Source organism: Lobosporangium transversale (genome assembly GCF_002105155.1).
Source record: "Lobosporangium transversale strain NRRL 3116 chromosome Unknown BCR41scaffold_104, whole genome shotgun sequence".
Classification (NCBI taxonomy): Eukaryota; Fungi; Mortierellomycota; class Mortierellomycetes; order Mortierellales; family Mortierellaceae; genus Lobosporangium; species Lobosporangium transversale.
In genome coordinates, this window is record NW_019029082.1 from 12,344 (window position 1) to 35,530 (window position 23,187).

The 23,187-nt window shown below is 40.6% G+C and overlaps 4 protein-coding genes across 4 annotated transcripts; 1 reads left to right on the forward strand and 3 right to left on the reverse strand.

Annotated features, from left to right (window-relative positions):
* Positions 1-6,196: 6,196 nt before the first annotated feature.
* Positions 6,197-7,098, forward strand: BCR41DRAFT_402648 (hypothetical protein; the record flags this gene model as incomplete). Its single annotated transcript, XM_022029329.1, has 2 exons — positions 6,197-6,249; positions 6,348-7,098. 2 exons carry the CDS (start codon positions 6,197-6,199, stop codon positions 7,096-7,098), a joined length of 804 nt encoding a protein of 267 aa, XP_021875094.1.
* Positions 7,099-11,265: 4,167 nt separating this feature from the next.
* Positions 11,266-12,033, reverse strand: BCR41DRAFT_18787 (hypothetical protein). Its single transcript, XM_022019799.1, has one exon. The coding sequence runs from the start codon at positions 11,985-11,987 to the stop codon at positions 11,424-11,426; it is 564 nt and encodes a 187-aa protein (XP_021875095.1). The 5' UTR covers positions 11,988-12,033; the 3' UTR covers positions 11,266-11,423.
* Positions 12,034-12,566: 533 nt separating this feature from the next.
* Positions 12,567-14,012, reverse strand: BCR41DRAFT_402652 (hypothetical protein; the record flags this gene model as incomplete). The annotated part of the gene is made up of 4 exons (XM_022029330.1): positions 12,567-12,984; positions 13,069-13,300; positions 13,557-13,577; positions 13,688-14,012. 4 exons carry the CDS (start codon positions 14,010-14,012, stop codon positions 12,567-12,569), a joined length of 996 nt encoding a protein of 331 aa, XP_021875096.1.
* Positions 14,013-20,913: 6,901 nt separating this feature from the next.
* BCR41DRAFT_365908 (hypothetical protein) lies at positions 20,914-22,122 on the reverse strand. The gene is made up of 2 exons (XM_022026188.1): positions 21,299-22,122; positions 20,914-21,216 (listed from the first exon to the last, which is right to left on the reverse strand). Exons 1-2 carry the CDS (start codon positions 22,022-22,024, stop codon positions 20,998-21,000), a joined length of 945 nt encoding a protein of 314 aa, XP_021875097.1. The 5' UTR covers positions 22,025-22,122; the 3' UTR covers positions 20,914-20,997.
* Between the last annotated feature and the right edge of the window lie 1,065 nt (positions 22,123-23,187).

The following is a 23,187-nucleotide window of genomic DNA, read 5'->3' on the forward strand; positions in this document are numbered from 1 at the left end:
TATTATTTCTAATTAAAAACGAAGATTGAATTGGTTTGGTGGCCATGCATCTAATTCATTCCTTCTATTCAAAAAATATATGCATTTTTGTCTTCGTACGTAAATTTTTATTTTTCAAATTTTTAATTCAAATTGAGTATTGTAAAATATATCCAGTTTATGACTTTTTGGCGAGGACTCTATTTCTACGTCTAGCCAGAATTGCTTAAATTTAGCCAAAAAAAAATATAAAAAATTGCCAATTTTATATTTTTATCATTTTTTACCATAAAAGACCCGACTTTTTAGACTATAGAGGTTATCAACATTAGAAATCTCTATTCTATTAGTCATCTATGCTCTAGCCTAGAGTCCTTTAAAACCGTAGTGACTACAGTGGCTTCCAAAATTGTCCACATGTTCCACGCCCATGTTTTCCATCTTGATTAGAATAATAGCGATGTTTGCTTGCACTTTTATCTTTATCAGAATAAACAAGTATGCCAATGATAAGTGTACTGGTCCAGTTTAAAATATCTCTAGTCTCATTCATCATGGTTTTTCATTGACAACAGTATTTAATGTCATTTGGACAATTATACACTATCATGCAAAACTGAAAGTATAATTCATTCCCATGTCCATTTCTTTTTCTCATTCCTAGAAACCGTATATGCATACACCACTCACACTTTGGTTTAATAAAGCTCCCGTCTTCTTCTACGTCATAGTTATGCGCTGTGGCATTAGCTTGTCTCATTTAGAAAGTTAATGACTTTTTTGTTCATGCACGTCTCTCTTTCAGTTTTGCATGTGCTCTCAAATGTTGCCCATGACAACATCTGGTCGTCATTAAATGCGAATAAAAGAAGGACGTTCTCTCTTTCCTTTATGAACACTTGCTTAACTCTCTCTTAACTACACCTTCACAGAATATGAGACCCACTCCACAAAGGAAAGTCAACGAAGCCAGGAGGTGAATGATGGCAGGCATGTCTACTAGAGAAGCTGCTGCTAGTGTCGGTATATCACAATGGACGGCCAACAAGATCTATGCAAAGAATAAAGAGTACATGCCAGTTAATAAAGGTGGTCGACCAAGGAAATTACCTATAGATATCACGCAGTATCTTAAGGTGAACATGAAACGAGGTACACTCAAGTCTGCAGTTGAGGCCACCGTCAGGGCCAACCAGCTCATACCAGCGGCTGTTTCTGAGACCACCGTTAGACGACGGCTCAGGAGTCGGGATTGACAGCAAAGAGGCGTGTACGTAGGCCAGCTCTGCGGCGAAGACATATTAAAGCCCGTTTGCATTTTCACAACAAGTATAAGGAATGGACTCTGGAAGATTGGAAAAAGGTTATTTGGTCAGATGAATCGAAAACAAGCCGAATCTGCTCTGATGGCGCGCAGTGGATCTGGGACGCACTCCGAGACGCCTCACTCGCAGGTCGGTGTAAGGCACTGTCAAGTTTGGAGGTGGTAACGTTAAAGTGTGGTCATGCTTCTCAGCTGTTAGTGACGCCCATGGTTGGAATACTATCTATTGATGTAAGGATATGGCTTACAAAAGAATAAAGATCTTCGGCCATCGAATGAGCACATGCAAAACTGAAAGAGAGACGTGCATGAACAAAAAAGTCATTAACTTTCTAAATGAGACAAGCTAATGCCACAGCGCATAACTATGACGTAGAAGAAGACGGGAGCTTTATTAAACCAAAGTGTGAGTGGTGTATGCATATACGGTTTCTAGGAATGAGAAAAAGAAATGGACATGGGAATGAATTATACTTTCAGTTTTGCATGATAGTGTATTAACAAGGTATCACTGACCGTTGATGGCTGGACAAGCCCTTTCCAAGACAACTTCCTGGGGGTAACAGCTCACTGGATTTATCATGACTGGCGCCAACAAGAGCTGGTCATTGGATTTGAGCCATTGTATGGAGCGCATACAGGTGAGAACTTAGCGGAATCTCTGGCTAAGGTCATCGATCGATTTAAAATTGGTGACAAGCTTCTAAGTATCACCACCGACAATGCGTCAAATATGTCCAAAATGATCCGAGAGCTAGAAAAACATCCCAAGGCAGTAGAATGGTAATTCTCAGTCACTTTCAATAATGCTAGCGCATCTACAGTGGTCATCTGTAAATAGTAACAATCAAAGGTGATCTTAGGTGGAATCGAAGGTCAAAGGATACTTTAATTGGCTATAACGTAGTGGACTATTTATACTGATAATTGATAGGGTTGGGGCTTGGTGTCTTGGCACTTGGGCTTGGCGTCTTGGCGTCTGGGGTGCGCGTGATAGTTGAGCCCTCCTCAAAGGTTTGAGTCAGTATTGTATAACACGTTTGCATCATCAAAAGTCATTCAATGATTTTGAATTTTTAACATTCTCATTCCTTTTCTTCATTCTCATCTAGCATGTGGCTAGTATATTTGGGGTAGTGCATTTGTTCCCCACACCTCATGATTACTTTCATGTCTCATTCCTAATTATGACTTCATTGTGAAATAAAACCAATTTCAATTTGACCTGCCTATTGAATGACTTCTGCTGAATTTCAATGTTGATTGCAAAAAAAACTTTTTCACTTCTCTTTTTTCTACCAAGATTACCTTCAGCTATATCTTCATACACCTCTACTTACAATTAACATTCCACATCGTTTAGTATTTATTATGAGGACGCTTTCTAGGGAAAAGGTACAAAATGCTCAGGCCTTACTTCGACAAGGGAAGTCTACAAGCGAAGTGGCAAGGCAACTTGGTATCTCTATTTCATCGGCAATAAGGATCAGGAGGGACGTCAAGGACAATATTCCTAAACCCAGAATGGGCAGACCCTCATTGGTTTCCCCTGCTACCAAGAGGGTTATTGCACGCGAGGTTGATAGGGGAAACTTAGATCCATTCTGGCAGTTCAAGAATACATCAGATCGAGCCATGGAGTGCATGTCAGTGCAGAGACTGCCCGACGCTATGTAAAATCAGAGGGTTTGAAAAACTATGGCCGCCCATTCAAGCCTAGGCTGACAAAAATGCAGATTGCGAAAAGGAAAAATTTTGCCCTCAACCACCTTGACTGGACTGTTGATGACTGGAAGCGAGTGATGTTCTCGGACGAAAAGCTTTTTGGAAGGCTAGGGTCCTTAGGAGGAAGAACACAATATAGGCGACCCGGCCACAGGACTTTAGAAGATCAAGATGTTAGAGAGAGATCAAGGAGAGCACATAACAAACTTATGTGGTGGGGCTGTATCACTTATCATGGTGTAGGCGATGGTTGCAGGATCCCTGTCACAGTTGATTCCTCTTTATATGTTGATGTTCTACAAGATTATGTCCTCGGCTCATGGAAGTGGTATGGCCAGGACCCTGAAAAGTTAATTTTTCAGCAGGACAATGCAAGTGTTCATACGAGTAGGATGGTTAAAGAGTTCTTAATTAAGTCACACATTACCACTTTGGAGTGGCCTCCAGATTCTCCTGACCTCAACCCTATCGAGAATGTATGGGCCTACATGGATCATCGGCTCAAGGGATATGAGAAGGTACCAAAGGATCTGGATGAACTATGGGAAAGACTACAGGATATCTGGACATCTATTCCACCTGACTTCCTTGATGAGCTATATGAAAGTATGCCACGAAGGGTAGAGGAGCTACATCGCAAGAAAGGAGGTCGTACACATTACTGAAGAACAGAAAAAAAAAACAAATAAAGCAAAGCTCCCGATTTTCTTCAAATGGCATTCAATGAGATGCCAATAATTGGCATTCATCTAAATTTTCAATTAGCAACAGGAGCTCATTGACATTGTAGTAGGAGTGACATTGTCGATGGTCGAACTCGCTACGTAAGTTTCATTAGCGACAAGCAAGATCAAATTGGAGAAAGGAATGAGAATGTCGAAATTCCTAATTCATTGAATGACTTTTGATGACCACTGTAGTAATGAGTTATCTCTAACGCTTCTCTTAAAAAAAATAAAAATAAATAAAAATAAAAAACATTAGGCCGCTCAAGGATGGCTTATACCATGTGCCATGCCTTGGACGCATCATTAATCTGGCAGTTCAGGCGATTTTGGGCCCAAGTGGTTTGAATGACTTGGCTCCTGAAAATGACAGTCTCTACGTGAACAACAATGAGTGTGAGGATGCGGTTGGGTTAACACTTGTAACGCTGAGTACATTACAGAAACTCAGAAAAGGCATTGTTAAGATCAGGTCAGTATTACTCTATAATCTTTGCACCATATAGACCCATATAGCGTATACGATGATTTAATTTACCACTCACGTGGGGCAGACGATATCTTATAGTATATAAGATGTCGTCTGTCCAGAAATAAAGACCCCTCTCTTTGTCCTATTGAACTTTGGTTCCATATACATAGTAAGCTATATCAATTAGGCTAAAACATTGCATTCTTGTAGCTGCGCAGACACAATTGTAGAAGCCAGACTGATTGCACGAGCCTCCTTATCTTGACTCAATCTCGATATATCCTCTACTTCTTCTACGTTATTTTTAGATGGTGCGAGAGCATTCCCATAGGTGCTGTCTTCACCGGATGGTTCAACTGGCCCCCACACTATTTCTGGCTCGGAATCTGACACATCCGAAGAATAGTCTCCACCATCATCACAGTCGTGCTCTTCAGGATCCGTATCAACGTCGCTAGCTTCATCATGATTGTAGAATTCGGAGCCTAGCTCAAGGTCTTCAGCTGCATCCTCACCGTTACTCGAAATTAAGGTATCAGTGGTGAGGACCTATAATTTGCATCAAGAAAAATAATTAATTATAAGCTAATCGAAATAGCTAGCATGTTCGTGATATTTATAAATACCATTGTGGACGGCTAATATTATCTATCTCAGAGAGGAGGAAGACAGAGAGTTAGAAATGAAGTAGGCTAATTTGAATTTACGCGTTTTTTTTTTTTTTTCTTTTTTTTAAAAAAATAAAAAGGTTACCTGGGACAGGAGATGGACTACAGAAACACGAAAAGGGCCTGAATGGAGTCTGCAGGAGAGCGATCCTGACATAAATAAAATAGTAATGAGCGATGGAATAGGATTAGATGGCGATTGTGATTCGGAAGAAGCAACTGGCAGAAAAGGGTGGATTTAGCAAATAGCCTACTACGTCACCTCATTATAAATTCTAACAAAAAAATACCACTACGCAACTTGAGTATTTAAGGGAATTCTTGCTAGGTCAAAGCGTACCACGGAAATGATACATATATCCTAGGATTTTTTCGGACTTAGACCTTCCTTTTTTAGTCTAACCGTTCGGATAAATTATTGGTAATCTATACTTAGATTCATTTAGATCTTACGTCATGACTGACTCAATCTGAAACAATCTAGGAGTTTCCGGATGAGACCCGATTTGGATAATGATTCCTTTTTGGGTTACCGTTCACCCTCTCTCCCGAGAGTCCGGAATTCCCTTAGATGTGATACCATTAAGGGTGATAATAAAGGCGATTTTAATACGTCATACTTTTTTTTTTTTTTTTTCACGCGTTTGCACAAAAACGATCTTGATATCAATTCTTCTTATATACCTCTGTCTCTCCAGGTAAAAATCGTTGATAATATTCAGCTCGCAAACTGTTGCCATTACGCGTCGAATGTTGAATGAACTCTGAATGTAAATCAACATGTGTATTATTTTAGATCATTTCATCGAACAAGCATTATGGTGCGGAGGCTATGTTACCTTATCAATAATAAATATTTGCACATATATTAATCACCTCTCGGTTCTCCTTGACCTTGTCAAGGACTGACAAAGGGTTTGCAAGGAAAGGTAAGTGAATGAATAACAAGAATGATAATGAGCTGAGAACTAGAATGGATTCACGAATAGTTTTATTGCAGACTGAGGTTTACTATGTTACAAATCTATCATATTTATACTTGTTTGACTGAAGCGGAGACGCGCTTCAAGAACTCTAAATAAAGCTTACTCAAATATTTCCTAAGGACTTTTACCATATGCGGAACTCCAAGTGTTGAGTTAACTTAATACACAGGATCCGAGGAAGATATCTGGTGCAATCTTATTTCAAGGTTCCTTGGCACTATAAGCCTTGGTTATTGGTTTATAGCTCTTCTAGAATCCTTGGAGCTATTCACGGAGCTAGAAAACTAGGAGACGCGACTTGGCTTGACAGGCAAACTATGCATGGAGGAATGAGTGAAGGAAATGAGCGGAACAAATTAATCAAGCACACGTGATCTTTTTCAGATTCGAATCAGACAAAAGTCATTCATCAATTCATGAGCTAGACATTGCTTGCTGTTCGTGACAGACCTTGCTTTCTGTGTAGAGTTCAGAAGTTATTGAGGATAGTCTGTTGGATGATGTAGATGAAATAGATCGCGCTGATGATCTAGAAGAATTCGATTCTGACTGTGAGCATGGGAGCGAGGAATCAGACTCTGACCGGGACTCGTGGAACGTTGACTACAATGACTATTCGAGTGGGGCTTCGGATTCCGACCCAGAAATAGAGCCTGAATCATCTGCAGCTCCTGTTGAAGCCATTAGCATCCATCCTTCTGCGGATTTTGGTACCGGGGAAAGCTCACTCATGCCGGGTGGCTCAGAGAGTCCAGAACTAGACGAGAGTGTCATTGCGAACGCCAATGAAATAGCAACTGAGATTTTGTGCTCGGAGGTGCATGATTACCAATGGATTAAGTCGACTCTCGATGATGAAACGATCAAAGACATTGTAAACGACTCCCGTACAGAACCGTATGACTACCTGCCCCGTATTTTTTACGTGAACGAGGAGGACTTCAGCGCTTGGCTTGAACAGGATAGTCTCGATCATTATTTTGTTTGGATGCGCCGTGTACATCGAGATAATAAGGCAGATGGCAGAAGCAAATACTTTTATTTTCAAACCCACGAATGCCACCGTAACCATGACTCGCGAGGCCAAAATCGCGTTCAAACCGCTCAACAAGACTCCCCTCAAGACTCCTCTCAAGATTCCCCTCAAGACCCTGGGCAGGAACAAGGAGGCGCGTCTTTAAGAAGAGCCAAAAAGTTGGATGTAGAGCAAAGCTTCTAGTCCACAATGCAAGCGAAATCACTATAATAATTTTGTGCAACATAGTATTTCGCCCATATTTCTAGAGCATTCCTTGCAACAGGATATTAACTAGTATAAATAGGTCTACTTTTCTATCTAGTTCTGTAGCATAGTTCCCCCTGAATAAAGATACCTTTATTGCACCCTTAGATCCCCCTAGAACACTACCTTGATTTTTGCATTGGTAGCAAAGGAAACCACGACCACACCCAGAGAACTACAATTACCATTGAATTTCACCCCTCGCCATGGAACACTTGAATAACGCCCTTTCGTCCATCGATCTTCCTCTGAACATTCGCGAAGCCATAGCTACTGCTTTTAATCAGGCCCTCTCTACTGCCAAAGCCAACGAAGCCGCTGAGAATGACCTAGCCAGAACCCTCGCCACGGTCCTAAAGCCACAGAAGCCTACGCCTTACGAAGGAGCTATTAACGCTGTTGCAGCCTTAAACTTTGTCGACAGCCTGGAGGAGTATTACACTATTGTCACACTCACGCCATCCAAATGGGTTCGATACGCTGTCCTCAGTCTCAATGGCGAAGCCAAGGCATGGTGGAGAGATTCCGGGTTGAATCTCGATACACCTTGGGCTGACTTCCGTAAAGCATTCCTCCGTCAGTTCACCCCTCCAGATTCTGCGAATGCAGCTCGCCGAGCGTTGGATAAACTTCGTCAGGGAAGGATGAGTGTGGCAGAATATACGAGCAAGTTTAGAAGCCACCTACGTCTGGCTACAAATCTCGACAAAGACTCTGCTTTGCAAAAATACATGCTAGGCCTTGAGCCCGAAACAAGCAAGCAGGTAAGACTTAGACAGCCAGAGACGTTGGACGATGCCATTGAGCAGGCGACCATTGTCCACAGTATTCTACATCCCATCGATGCCACCCCTGTATCCGCTACCCCGAACGCCTTATCACCCCATCATGAGAATAATTCTGGCCCTACACCAATGGATCTCGATAACATGAGAATGTTGGTTGCCAACCTGTACACCTCTCTCCATCAGCAACGACCAAACAGAAACCACTCCAAGCCAAGCTCGCTACCCAAGCTCACAGCAGCTGAACGAGAACGTTGCGTTCGTGAGGGGCGTTGTTTCAGATGCCGGAACCGAGGTCATAGAGCCGAACAATGCCAACGCACCTCTGTCTTTAATATAGAAAACAATGACCATACGCTTTCTGAGTCGGGAAAAGAGGAGGGCGAGCAGTAAACCAGGCCTGCCTCGCCCCCTCTAGCCCCAGCCTTCAAGCCCTGGATAATAGAGGGCATGGTCAGTTACAGTTGATGACTACAAATAAAAATCCTTTGTGCACAAATATAACATCCATGCCCCTTTCTGATCACTCTATTGCTCCCACTGCATCTACTTCCTTACATCTACTCTCTAAGTATTCACCTCATCCTGATCCCCATTCCCCTACTCATTCCTCATTGCTAAAAAACAATCCCCTCTCCGACCCTATTTTCCCCTCCACTGATCCTTTCACTGTTTCCACTTCACTCACTTCCACTCATTCATCTACCCCTAGTTCATCCAATCGCCACTCCCATTGTCGTAACGAAATTCGCCTTCAATCCTTCAGCCTTACCTATGACAAACATAAAAACTCTCGCCGACTCCTTACTTTCATTGGAGCAGTGAATGGTCGACCTGCGCGCATTCTTGTAGATGGAGGGGCCGAAGGCAATGTCATAAGTTCCTCTTTCTGCGAGAACACACATGTTCCGCTAATTGAGGGTAGACCCATTCCTGTCATTCTTCCCAACGGTACCGAGACAATTGCTCAGCACACAGCCACGTTCACCCTCGCCCGCAACGCGTATCAGGATAAAATCAACGCCATTGTTTATCCTCTATCCAAATACGACCTAATTTTGGGTAAACCATGGCTGATGGATATCAACCCTCGCATCAATTGGCGAACAAATGATCTGCATTTTGAATACCAAGGTACCCCGGTCTTGTGGCCTTGCACTGGCATCGACAGGAAGCCTAGACAGCGATCTTCCGTCATATCTGCTCTTAACTTCCTTACCGTTGCCTCGGAACCTGATGCCTCTGTATTCCTCGCCCAAGTTCGAGTTCCAGTACCTGTCTCTAGCAGTAGTTCTGAACTACCGGACTCTATCAAGCAAATCGTTCAAGTCGAATTCCCTGATGTCTTTTATACAACGCTTCCTGATGGCCTTCCCCCTGACAGAGGTGATAGCATGCGTATAGAGACTGACCCTTATGCTGACCCACCTGTCCGACCTGTCATCAGATTGTCGATCGCTGAGCTTGATGAACTGAAGAAGCAGCTAACTGATCTTTTACAAAAAGGATTAATCTCACCGAGCACCTCACCATACGGTGCTCCAGTCCTCTTTCTGAAGAAAAAGGATGGTGTCACGAACAGCAAGCAATGTCTAGCTCATGAATTGATGAATGACTTTTGTCTGATTCGAATCTGAAAAAGATCACGTGTGCTTGATTAATTTGTTCCGCTCATTTCCTTCACTCATTCCTCCATGCATAGTTTGCCTGTCAAGCCAAGTCGCGTCTCCTAGTTTTCTAGCTCCGTGAATAGCTCCAAGGATTCTAGAAGAGCTATAAACCAATAACCAAGGCTTATAGTGCCAAGGAACCTTGAAATAAGATTGCACCAGATATCTTCCTCGGATCCTGTGTATTAAGTTAACTCAACACTTGGAGTTCCGCATATGGTAAAAGTCCTTAGGAAATATTTGAGTAAGCTTTATTTAGAGTTCTTGAAGCGCGTCTCCGCTTCAGTCAAACAAGTATAAATATGATAGATTTGTAACATAGTAAACCTCAGTCTGCCATAAAACTATTCTTGAATCTCCTAAGTTCATTCTTGTTCCTAAATCACTTACCTTCTCTTGCAATCGTCCTGTCAGTCCTTGACATTAATACAAAGTAATATGGCAAATGTAATCAATATATACTTCTTCTTCTTCCTCCTCGATAATTCGACGACTTCGTTTACTCATTTTAAGAGATGTTTTGGGCTTAATTGAGATAATGCATGAAAAGGAAAAGAGAGAAAAAAAAAAAAAAAAAAAAGGAAAAGGAAAGGAAATGAGGCGAACTGAAGCGAATGCAAACACATTTGTTGTCCTGATGCCGCAGTTGAGTATTTAAGTATAACGCACCAGATATCTCGCACTCGTTGTTAGGCTTTATTTTCTATAAACATGTGTTTTAACCTTATCTTCATGGTAATATTTTTCTTAATCCACGATTTAAATCCACATTTTGATTAAGAGTGCCGTGAGAAAAAATTTATAAAGATTTTAATCGGTTTATCAATGTACCGAATGATTCGGTATATCAAATGGATTGAATCGGTACAATCGAAGCACCGAATGTTCCGGTTTACCGAATGCATCGAATATTCGATACATTCGATTCGGTTTCGACAATATATATTCATTCGGTTTCGATTCGATATGAACCTTACCTTGGTCAATTCGATTTCGGTTCGAAGGTGTATTGAATCGAATGTACCGATTAGGAGCACTGATTCATTGAATGACCTTTGATGGCCACTGTATATCCAAAAGTCTATGATACCTCTCATGAACAGGCCAGCAAACTCTCCTGACAGCAACCCAATAGAAAACATATGGGCATACATGAAGGTGCAGTTGGATCATTATCCAGACAAGGCAAAGAATATGGAGGATCTCTGGGAGAGAGTCCAAGACGTATGGACACATATCCCTCCTGAATTCTTACACAAACTATACTGCGGTATGCCAAAGAGGATGAGGGAGTTATATAAGGCTAAAGGAGGGAACATCGTTAGGGGAAAAGAGAAGTAACAGGAATAAATAAAAACAAGAAGTTGTTAAGTGCCATAATAGATGCAATGAGATGCTGAAAGCAAATTGCAATTAAATGCTAATTAGGCCACTGATGGCGATGACGATGAGACTCCATGGAGGTGAGACAAATGAGAATGAGAAACGGTGGTGGCAGGGAGGATCATAAAGAAGAAGAAGGAGAATGAGGAATGAATGTTGAAAAATGCATTTTATTGCATCAGTTTTGGCACGCACTATAAATATCTAATTAACTTTGAAAGTGCATTTATTTTCATTACACATTTATCACAAAAGGCTGTAATAAAGCTGACCATTTCAAGCTACATTTAAATGTAATGTACTAAGTGCTCAAAGTCCCCAATATACAAAGTAACAGCTATTCAAACAGATCTGCAAAATTATAAAGCCTATGTCAACAAAATGGGACGTCCGTACAATGTTGGTAAAAAAAATAGAATTGCTGTTAGACAGTCAACAGCTCATTGTCAATTCTTTGACTATTGCCACTCTTGTCCTTCCAGTGAGCACTCATCTTCACTGTATCAAAACTCCTATCGTGCCAGAAATGCACCAAATTCACCCCTTGGTCCAGTTCCGCGTCGGTTTGCCAGTATGGGTGCTCAAGGTAGTCGTCCTCCCGAGTAAAATGAACAACCCAAGCTTCTTCTGCTGAGAGTAAGCGTTTATAAGTTGGCGTCTTGCTGATACAGTCCTTAATAGAAGATTGACTTCCTGTAGCCAAAAGCTCGATAACAACCGTCGGCTCTCCTGCTTTCTTGATGACAATATCACTATATTTGTGGTCCTCAAGCTCATGGAGGTGCCACTGGCTAATGATCCCATATCCTTCTATTTTGTTTAGCCAGTTGGTGAGAATCCTCATCAATTCCGTGTCATAGACGCTCTCCCGGAGGACTTTGGCATTGTATCCACCCATAACCTTAACTGTTCTCCCCGATCTTTTGTATGATCGATATTCCGACTGTATAATCAAGTTTTTATCGAAAAATCGAAGAGCAATCTTCATAGTCTCCAGAATATCCAATAATCCTCCTTGACTTTCCTTTGGGGGGTGACTCCGAAGGAGCGTGGGGATATTTTGATGAATAATATATCTCCTCACAAACGAGTCAATGAATGCTGAGGCCATACGGTAGTTACTGCCATCAAGTCTTATCAGCACCCCTTCTGCAGTTAGGAAGTCTGCCAATCTCTGTTGTTCCATGTCTGAGATAGATATATCGCCGAGATACCCAATAAAATCTGTTCGGAGAAGTTAACAGCATCTGTAGCTGATTCACTCAAAAGTGAATCGACCATCCTTCTAAAAGTATGGTCGAAAGCATCTCTCATCTGATTGTCTGTGGAGAAGTCCTGCCATGTATCGTAATCGAGACAATTCGTCGAGTCGTTGACTTTCGAGCGAAGATCTCATGAATGGAGCGTCCACAAAGACAAATCATTCCTGGATGACTATTGACATTGAGCACAATTCATTGTATTAGAATGGCACATCAACTCGTGGAGAGTTAACTAAGCTTAAAAAACATACCCATTTGACTTCCAGTGTATGTCTCGAATAATCTCATCATCTATTTTAATCATCTCATCTTCGCATAGTCATTAAAGAGCTGCTGCGTTTGATCAAGAGTGAAATACGGGTTCCTGATAGTATTGTTGACATTGAACGGGGTATGTGTTGACCTGTTGTGCTAAGGTGCTGAAGACTAAAGGTTCCACATAAGACAATACTGTCAATGGCGTATAAATGGTTGTTCTGTCGGATTGCTCGAAACGCCTGTAAGCATTGGTTGCGGATCTCGTCGCTTGCGTTAAACAGTAAATCAAACTCGTCAACCAAGATGACAATCTTCTCGTCCTTGAATTTAGTTCGACCGAAAGCATCGAGAAAATCTCGTTTGGTTGTAATATCATCGACTTTATAGTTGCGGCGAAGAGCATTTCCAAAAGTTTTCCAGAAATCAGGCTCATTATTGCCAACGGCAACTCCCTCAAATGATAGTCTAAATAAAAAATAGAGGGTCAGTACTGGTATATTAGCGCATACATTGCATCCACTTTATCCATTTTCACAGAAGTTGGCTTACGGGAGGCAGCGATATCCAAAGTCAGCTAATTGGGTGATAAGTCGATACAACCGTGTTGTTTTTCCAGAGGCACGTGCGCCTATGAGCATCACTATCTCGCGGTCAAAAACGCCCTGTAGTATTTCCTCATTGTTGTCATGGTCCGCAGGATCCACATAGTAGACCTGATTAACTTCGTCGAATCTGATCGGTTCATTGACGGTCCACCTCTTTTTTTTCAAAAGTCGCGGTACTGAAAAAAATTAGAAAAAAAAAACAGCAAGACCTGTCAGAAGAGAAAATAAGGAATCGGTTCCAATCCTTAAGGGAGAATTAGCTTACATAAGTCTTCGGCCCTCCTCTTTTTTTCCGAGTCTGTTGGTAAAGGAAGCAATGATAGAAATTTGCAAGAAAAAAAGAAAATAAGCATCAGAGGAAGTCGTCAAGCACATGTGCGATGATTAACCTTATGAAAAAAAGAGAAAGCCAATTAAACAAATGAGTCTTACTCGAAGTGGAAGTAGACGGATCTATACCGCAATAATGCGAAGGATCATTAGACATAATCAATGATTACAACAAGCGTCACCACATGGCATGCCGCAGTAACAGGCACAATTAGAATTTAACGGCTTCTTACCTGCCGACGGCCTCTGGACAATGACGTGTATGGTTTTCTTTTCTGGTGTAGTGCCGAAAATCTCAGAGATCTTGCTTGTTGCACAAAGCTTTTTTGCATTTGGGTGTTCTGAAAGTGTAATGGTTTTTTCGTCCTCATCGTCTCCGATTACGATGGAGACATGCCAGAGATTCAATTTGTCGGCAACAATCTCTCGGAAGTCGTTTTCTTTTTCCTTCTTGATTGCTTTTTTGAGAGCAGCAATTGAGTCATCAGCATCCAATTGGACTTTAAATGCGGAAGAGTCGCCATCGAGAATGCAAAAGAGCATAATTTTTTGAGTCATCTTGGTTTAATTGCGCACTGAAAAAAAAAAAAAAAAAAAAAAAAGTAATTGGCAGTAAACCAGCAGAGAGCTAGTTTGATTAAAGTGAACTGAGCAAGAATGTTGGCGTTAATGTGAAGATTGAAAGAGAAATGCTTAGAGGAAGAGGGATGAAAGAAAAAAAAGATGGATGCGTGAGAAAAAAAAAAAAGAGTGGCAATAGGATGTGCTCACTAAAAATAAAATTACGTACACACGTATGGGGGCAAACTTAAGCCACTCCGTTTGTTTTTATTCCTCATCCATCATACGAATTCCCTTAAATACTCAAGTTGCGTAGTGGTATTTTTTTGTTAGAATTTATAATGAGGTGACGTAGTAGGCTATTTGCTAAATCCACCCTTTTCTGCCAGTTGCTTCTTCCGAATCACAATCGCCATCTAATCCTATTCCATCGCTCATTACTATTTTATTTATGTCAGGATCGCTCTCCTGCAGACTCCATTCAGGCCCTTTTCGTGTTTCTGTAGTCCATCTCCTGTCCCAGGTAACCTTTTTATTTTTTTAAAAAAAAGAAAAAAAAAAAAAAACGCGTAAATTCAAATTAGCCTACTTCATTTCTAACTCTCTGTCTTCCTCCTCTCTGAGATAGATAATATTAGCCGTCCACAATGGTATTTATAAATATCACGAACATGCTAGCTATTTCGATTAGCTTATAATTAATTATTTTTCTTGATGCAAATTATAGGTCCTCACCACTGATACCTTAATTTCGAGTAACGGTGAGGATGCAGCTGAAGACCTTGAGCTAGGCTCCGAATTCTACAATCATGATGAAGCTAGCGACGTTGATACGGATCCTGAAGAGCACGACTGTGATGATGGTGGAGACTATTCTTCGGATGTGTCAGATTCCGAGCCAGAAATAGTGTGGGGGCCAGTTGAACCATCCGGTGAAGACAGCACCTATGGGAATGCTCTCGCACCATCTAAAAATAACGTAGAAGAAGTAGAGGATATATCGAGATTGAGTCAAGATAAGGAGGCTCGTGCAATCAGTCTGGCTTCTACAATTGTGTCTGCGCAGCTACAAGAATACTCTTGGATTGAGTCGACGGTCCCAGAGGCTAAGATTAAGGATATTGTTGATGGCCTCAGGATTAAGAAACAGGACTACGATTATTTGCCGCACGTATTCTATGTGGACAAAAGGGACTTTGAACTGTGGAAAGACCGAGATGGCAGCGATCACTTTTTTATTTGGAATAAAGGCAACTCTGAGATAAATGGTAGAAATGAAGACAATGAAGACTCTGAAATCACCAACGACAATGATAGCAAAGGCAAACTGCGTTCATTTCAACTTTATTTCTGCCACTGTGCAGGCGCCCCACGCAAAAAAAAGATTACTGACCAAGATCAACTACTTGAGAGGCCAGCCAAGAAAACTCGCAATGTTTATAAACCGACCAAGAAAGTAGGCTGTAAAGCCAGGCTAATTGTTCATGACGTAAAACCCGATATGGAAGAGTTCGCAAGTAGAGGAGAAAGGAACCAGCTGCGTGTGATATATTACTACAAGCACACTGGGCATACTCTTGCCAGTCTCGAGGACTTTCAGCATCTCAGAGTGACAGAAGAAACAAAATCGCGAATTCGAAACCTTGTCCGTTTAGGTCTCTGTACAAGAAAGATTCTGACAAGGATAAACCTGACTGGTAGCCAGGCATTCTCGCGACACCAAAGAGGGTCTTTAGAGCGTGACCATGTCCTGAAGTATGAGGATGTGTACAATATTTATTATAAATATTCAAGTGGGCAGAGTCAGCTTGAAAAGAATGACTTAGTCTCGATGAGGCTGTGGATGGACAAACTAAAGGACAAGGGCTTCACTGTATTCACACTCGCCTACCACATCATAATAGACGGAGTGAATCATGCAAGATTTGCATATGGGTTTATGTCGCCGTTCCAGAAATCAGTTTATGGATCCAATTTTAAACACATTGGGCTAGATTCAACACATGGAACAAATCGCTCTAAACACGAGCTTTACACCATAATTGTGCGGAACCCACAAAGTCTGAGTGCTATCCCAGTTGCCTTCTTGCTTACGAACGATCATAGCCATGTACCGTTGGCAAGATGGTTGACACATATCAGAGAAACCATTGGCTCACCTGAATACATCACCACTGATGATGCTCGAGCAGAATATAAAGCAATCCGATTGGCGTTTGGAGACTCAGCCACAGTTCATTTATGTCTATGGCATGTTATGAAAGCTTGGAGCACCAAGCTTCGAAGTGTTATCCGTGCAACGCAAGACAAGGCTGCTAAGGAGTTGAGGGAAGAAGCGATGGGAGAGCTCCGTAGAATTTTGTTTGATCCAAACCGTACGCGAGCTGAGACTCTTATTTCAGAATTCGAGTTGAAATGGCAGGATCATAATGAGGGCAAAGTCTGGAATTATTTTAGGGAACGCTACCTCAGTGAAGACCGAAGGAGAAGGTGGATGAAATGTTATCGTATGGGAAAGTTTTATGCTGGGATGGATACTAACAATTACGTCGAGTCCTGGCACAACCACCTTAAGTCGCACTTCTTACGAGGTTATACAAACTGCAGAGGAGATAGATTGATTTATATCTTAACTCATGATGTAGATGAGTTTTACCAAATGATGGCAATGCAGACCGTGCGGCGCTATGGGCGACATTCAAAAGGCGAGAGAGATGACATTCACCAAAGAAAATTTCTAGATGGACTAGAAGACCTTCCACAGCGCATTGTTCACGAGCAGCAAGTGGGTGACCGAACCGTTTACTGTGTGCGCTCGTTCTCCGTATCTGGCGGATATTATTTCGTGGTTGCCACGAATCAAACTATCTCAAGATGTAACTGTCAGTACTTTATGTATTCTCAGCGCCCCTGCAGACATATGTATCTTTTGCATCAAGTTCATAAGGATAACCCAGACCCACCGCTCCACATCATACACGATGTCCTTGAGAGGGTCCCTGATAGACATGCTATGATCCAGAATTACCAAGATGGCCTGGAAGGGGATGTTAACCCAAGCATCAGTGATGCCCTGTTGGAGGTAGAGGATGCTGAAGCAGAGGAGGTTGCTGAGGCAGAGAGGATTGCTGATGCGGTTACTGAATCTTTGGAGATACTCAAAAAGGGCCTCCATGATTCAGATAGCATTGTGAGATGTCCCGACGCAGCAAGGGAGTTAAGTGATATGGTTGAACGGTATTTTTCTTTACAAAGAACGATAAATACATCTGGGAACCAAAAACGGCAGCGCCAATAAAAAAAATTTTTTTTACATGTATATATTTGATTTAAAAACTATTCAATCCAATTCAATCAAAGAGAGCACAATCAAAATAGCCAATCAGAAATCAGGATTTCATTTCTTTTTTTTTTTTTACAGAACGATGAAAAAAGAAAATCCATTCTCTGTTGATGGAGAATATCTACAAGACTGAAAATCATATATTTGGTAGGGAAGACCCATCGGTACGATTTAAAAAAAAGTTGAAAAGATTCGGTTAAGTCTTCAGTAGGATACCTCCATTCAAAGAACTTGTACATCGAAAATAATCAGGATTATGATCATCTTCTTTCGTTCAAAAGTAATATTACTCTGTCAGTAATGGCGATACACATTGTAAAATATAGATTCAAGTAGCCAAAAGCTATATCTATAAGTCGTATATATGCACTCCAAGGAACCAGCAATGCGGTTGTCAAGAAAATGGCCATTGAATTCTCTAAATAGAGTAATATCTGGAATTTATAGTCTCTCCTTCATCTTTAAACAACAAGGATTGTTATTTTTGTAAACTAAGTCGCTGTAAAAATACCACAGTTGGATTCAGCATTGACATGTCCTTTTAACCTGAAAATATGGTGAAGTTTGAAGGTTTTATCATAGAGCTCTACTTTTTTTACTAATTTCAACGAAACATTTTTTTAGACAAGTGTCTACCAAGCTATACTTGGTTTCCAAAGTCAGTTTTTATGTCACTACGGATACTCAATTTCTTCAGAAACTTCAATTGCTACCCTAGATCGCTTTATATTAGTGTCTTTTGTCATTATCCAAAGTTTGGTTTGGATTGAGATTCATTTGAATGACTTTTACATATGAGAACTGGTTTTCCCATATGATTATGGACTTAGAGACAGGTTAGATTGAACTTCCATGTATATTTCGGCTCACATGACCCACATGGCCCACATGACTTGTATGGAAATAACTTTTATTTTTTATAAGGGCGTCTCATATTTGGCCAACTTGAGTATCTAAGGGGACTCCTTATTTGGAGCCAGCAAACCGGTTATTTGTGGCTTTCTACTCCTTAACTAGGGTCACGTGACAAAATTTATTTTAGGTATCTATTTTTAGGGTTTTTGATAAGTAGGATGGGTTTTTTTGTGAAAAAGTGGAAAAAGTGACTGAGAGTGAGAAAGAAGACTGCGGGACAAGTGCTTGTTTCGATCTTTTCTCTTCAGCCTTGTCTTCTTTTTATACTTTTTTCACGCCTCTCGGACTCTCGGGAGAGAGGGTGAACGGTAACCCAAAAAGGAATCATTATCCAAATCGGGTCTCATCCGGAAACTCCTAGATTGTTTCAGATTGAGTCAGTTATGACGTAAGATCTAAAATTAATCTAAGTATAGATTACAAATAATTTATCCGAACGGTTAGACTAAAAAAGGAAGGTCTAAGTCCGAAAAAATCCTAGGATATATGTATCATTTCCGTGGTACGCGTCGACCTAGCAAACAGGTTTATTTGGAGCCAGCAAACCAGTTATTTGTGGCTTTCTACTCCTTAACTAGGGTCACGTGACAAAATTTATTTTTAGGTATCTATTTTTAGGGTCTATTTTTAGGGTTCTATTTTAGGGTTTTTTTAGGGTTATTTTTAGGGTTTTCTTTTAGGGTTATTTTTAGGGTTAGGGTCAAGGAGGGTCAGCTCTGGCCTATACCATGAACCTGAGAAAACTCCTAAAAAATCTAAAGAAAACTTACTAAGTCTAAAAAACCGGACCTATTTTGTCGGGGATGAGGGCTAGTTATAATATAAGATACGGAAGAGATCTCATTGAACTAGTCATCTACAATCGACTCCTTATTGGGGCGGATTGGAGAATCTTTTTATTATAGGTGTTCAACTGGTTGCGCAGGTTGGAGCCTTTATAAATTATCCATGTGGTTTGTGTATTCTCATAACGGGCAGGTTTGAGGGTATGGATATCTCGTAGAATCATACGTCCAAACTGTTCAAGTTTGTCACGTCCAGGGATGTTATGGAGGAACATTTTTTTGATAATAGTATCATTTTTCTGAGACGAGGGTGCCGGGTACAAAAGAGTATTCCGTTCATCGTATGAGTGTAATCTGAGTTGATTGTTGATTACATGTGAGGGGTAGTTTCTATTAAGAAGATGTTGGGCAAATTGTGCTGTGGCATGGGTGTGGAAAGAAGACTGACTAGAGTTTCTAATTAGTCTTTGGTTTTCACCATTAATCCAGTTAAAAACATATTTCCTAGGGTAGTATGTATCTGGATCAGTGTATAGGTGTTTATTAACGGGTTTGTCGAAAGGAGCAATAGTAAATCGGGTTGGACTAGTATTGTTATCGACAGAAATAAGAAGGTCGAGCATAACTACTTGTTGACCATTGTTACCATGGTCGATAGTGATATTAAGACTTTGACAAGAGGCATAAATCTGATGAAGTTTAATGTCAATGTATGGTTTCAAAAGATTGAATGTCTCTTTAGACCAGGGAAGGTTATCATGTTTGGTAGTTCTGATTATGGCAAAGCCATCATCTATATACCGGAACAGGGTGATGTCAAAGAAATCGAGTTTATAGAAAAACATTGGGGAATTAGTGCCAACTGGAAGGTTGTCAGGAAAAACTCCATGGAATTGTTGTTGTTTCTCTACGCAGCATGCAAAGAGGCGGGCTATGGTGGGTGCCATGGGAGTTCCCATAGCTAAGCCTTTGACTTGTCTGTAATTATTTGTAAGGTCAGAGACAAGGCAGTTCTTATTAACCCATTCTGCGAGTTTCAGACATATTTGGATTTCATAATTGTAAGAATGATTGCAGAAGTAGTGTAGTATGGTTTTTCTGGCTTCTTCAAAGTCGATGTTACCATACATGTTGATGACGTCGAAAGCTGCTAATGAGTAATGGCAGTAAGGATCAAAGTCAAAATTTTCTAGATAACGTATTAGTGTGGGGGTGTCGGGAAGATCTCTAGGGAACTCATTAAGTAGAGGGCGCAGGTTTCTATCGACAAACTGACTAATAGTGTGTGTTATCCAAGGGAAAGAGGGGACTATAGGTCTAGCACCGGGTGGTGACTTATGTATTTTAGGTAAAAGATACATAACTGGGACAGTATAGAAGTTAGGATTGGTTCTAACATTATCTCTTATTAGTTTAGCTTCTGAGAGTAATTTATTTTTAATTCTAAGAGGACTAAGATTGACTATAGAAAAGAGTGAGTTTATCATATTGTCAATGGAGAACGAAGGGCACGGGACATAACAGGAAGTATCTGTTAGAAGTTTCGTAGTCTGGGATGTATACCAGTCTAGGTCCATAATAGTGAGTCCTAAGTTTTTATCAGCAGGGCCAATGATAAGTTTATGGGTAAGCATAAAGTTAATGGTCTTGTTGATTTTGGAAAGGAGTTTTTTGTGAGGATTGTTTTCTCTGATTTTAGTTATATTATTAATTAACTGAGGTTTGTAGGCATCGAACAGAACATTAGCTAGATTAATATCTAGTTTATTAATATTCCTACAAAGTTGGTTACGCAATTTCTTTAGTTCTGAGCTCAGAACAACATAGTTGGGAGGTTTATGTATATTGAAATTGACTCCTTTATTTAAGACTTGAAGAATATCATGGGGGATGGATTGTACGGAAGACATATTGTTGACTCCGACAAAATCATGTAAATCTACTTTTTTTGTTTCTGAGGGGATGGGGCTTTTTTCACGGGGCCTTTTCCTTTCTTTACATGGGTGGTTTTCTTGGAGGACGTTGGGGGACCACCTTTCTTCTTGTCTTTCTTCGCCATCGATGGGCCTTTTGGTCCTTTGTATTTGTTGGTGTCGTTCTGTCGACGTGATGGCTTGGGTTTGCTTGGCTTCTTCTTCGAGGCGTCCTTCTTGGTATTCTAGAGGGAAAGTAGAGTTGATCTTAGAATAGATTATATTTAATCGTGGAGCAAACCAAAGGGAAACAATTATCTTGAATACCTTTAATCCAAGATTTAATTGCTGGAATTCTGCAGTGGCTCGTAATACTTGCACTTGAGCAGAAAACTCAATAGCAGTGGCACGAATCAGCTTGTAGGTGAAGTCTTTACCCAGATTATTCAGATGAGAATTGTTTTCAACGGCCACAAGGGCAGATGAAAGGGTGTCCGCTAGCTGTCTGGGGAGGGTGTCATTGAGTTCACTTTGGCATTGTTGGATGATATTTGCTTTGTCAGCTTTAATGGCCGATACTAACAAATTGTCAAACGAAGTGCTAAGTGTAGCAAGGACGTCCTTTGACAGGGTAACACGGTTATTGTTGACAGTAAGATGTCCCCAATAGCCTAGTTGTGTCTTAGCGTTGACTTCACGCAGAATCTTCTGAGCCATTCGGATTTTATCCAAAAGAATGGCCGCCTTATTGACAAATTTGCTTAAGATGTCTGCGGCAACCCTGTCAGTCATCGTTCCCTTTTTGAAAGAGGGAAGATAGGAACCAGGGTTCAGAGAGGTGTCACTATTCCCAATATGATTATTGAGACGAGCGACGAGCTGCTCGAGGGTGGGAAGGTCTGCCGGTGCAGTCCCTCCTCCCATCTCGGCATCGGCATCGATCATAGCCTGACCTGGAACTTGTTGACCTGGGGTGACTTGGAAGACATCCTGGTTTCCACGGGCAGAGCTTGACGATGAGGAGGGGCCGGGGGCAGCGTGAGTATTGACCATCTTGAGAGGAACTTGAGGGTTTTTGATAAGTAGGATGGGTTTTTTTGTGAAAAAGTGGAAAAAGTGACTGAGAGTGAGAAAGAAGACTGCGGGACAAGTGCTTGTTTCGATCTTTTCTCTTCAGCCTTGTCTTCTTTTTATACTTTTTTCACGCCTCTCGGACTCTCGGGAGAGAGGGTGAACGGTAACCCAAAAAGGAATCATTATCCAAATCGGGTCTCATCCGGAAACTCCTAGATTGTTTCAGATTGAGTCAGTTATGACGTAAGATCTAAAATTAATCTAAGTATAGATTACAAATAATTTATCCGAACGGTTAGACTAAAAAAGGAAGGTCTAAGTCCGAAAAAATCCTAGGATATATGTATCATTTCCGTGGTACGCGTCGACCTAGCAAACAGGTTTATTTGGAGCCAGCAAACCAGTTATTTGTGGCTTTCTACTCCTTAACTAGGGTCACGTGACAAAATTTATTTTTAGGTATCTATTTTTAGGGTCTATTTTTAGGGTTCTATTTTAGGGTTTTTTTAGGGTTATTTTTAGGGTTTTTTTTAGGGTTTTTTAGGGTTTTTTAGGGTTTTTTAGGGTTTTTTAGGGTTTTTTAGGGTTTTTTTAGGGTTTTTTAGGGTTTTTTAGGGTTTTTTAGGGTTTTTTAGGGTTTTTTAGGGTTTTTTAGGGTTTTTTTAGGGTTTTTTAGGGTTTTTTTAGGGTTTTTTAGGGTTTTTTAGGGTTTTTTAGGGTTTTTTAGGGTTTTTTTAGGGTTTTTTAGGGTTTTTTAGGGTTTTTTAGGGTTTTTTAGGGTTTTTTAGGGTTTTTTTAGGGTTTTTTAGGGTTTTTTAGGGTTTTTTAGGGTTTTTTAGGGTTTTTTAGGGTTTTTTAGGGTTTTTTAGGGTTTTTTAGGGTTTTTTAGGGTTTTTTAGGGTTTTTTAGGGTTTTTTTAGGGTTTTTTAGGGTTTTTTAGGGTTTTTTAGGGTTTTTTAGGGTTTTTTAGGGTTTTTTAGGGTTTTTTAGGGTTTTTTAGGGTTTTTTAGGGTTTTTTAGGGTTTTTTAGGGTTTTTTAGGGTTTTTTAGGGTTTTTTAGGGTTTTTTAGGGTTTTTTTAGGGTTTTTTAGGGTTTTTTAGGGTTTTTTAGGGTTTTTTAGGGTTTTTTAGGGTTTTTTAGG

Excerpts from the sequence above, each read along its gene's own strand:
- BCR41DRAFT_18787 (XM_022019799.1), bottom strand. The coding sequence starts at position 11,987 with ATGAAGATTGCTCTTCGATTTTTCGATAAAAACTTGATTATACAGTCG.
- BCR41DRAFT_365908 (XM_022026188.1), bottom strand. The coding sequence starts at position 22,024 with ATGGTCAATACTCACGCTGCCCCCGGCCCCTCCTCATCGTCAAGCTCT. Across the intron at positions 21,217-21,298 it reads AATTAAATCTTGGATTAAAG|AATACCAAGAAGGACGCCTC; the intron begins GTATTCAAGATA and ends CTTTCCCTCTAG.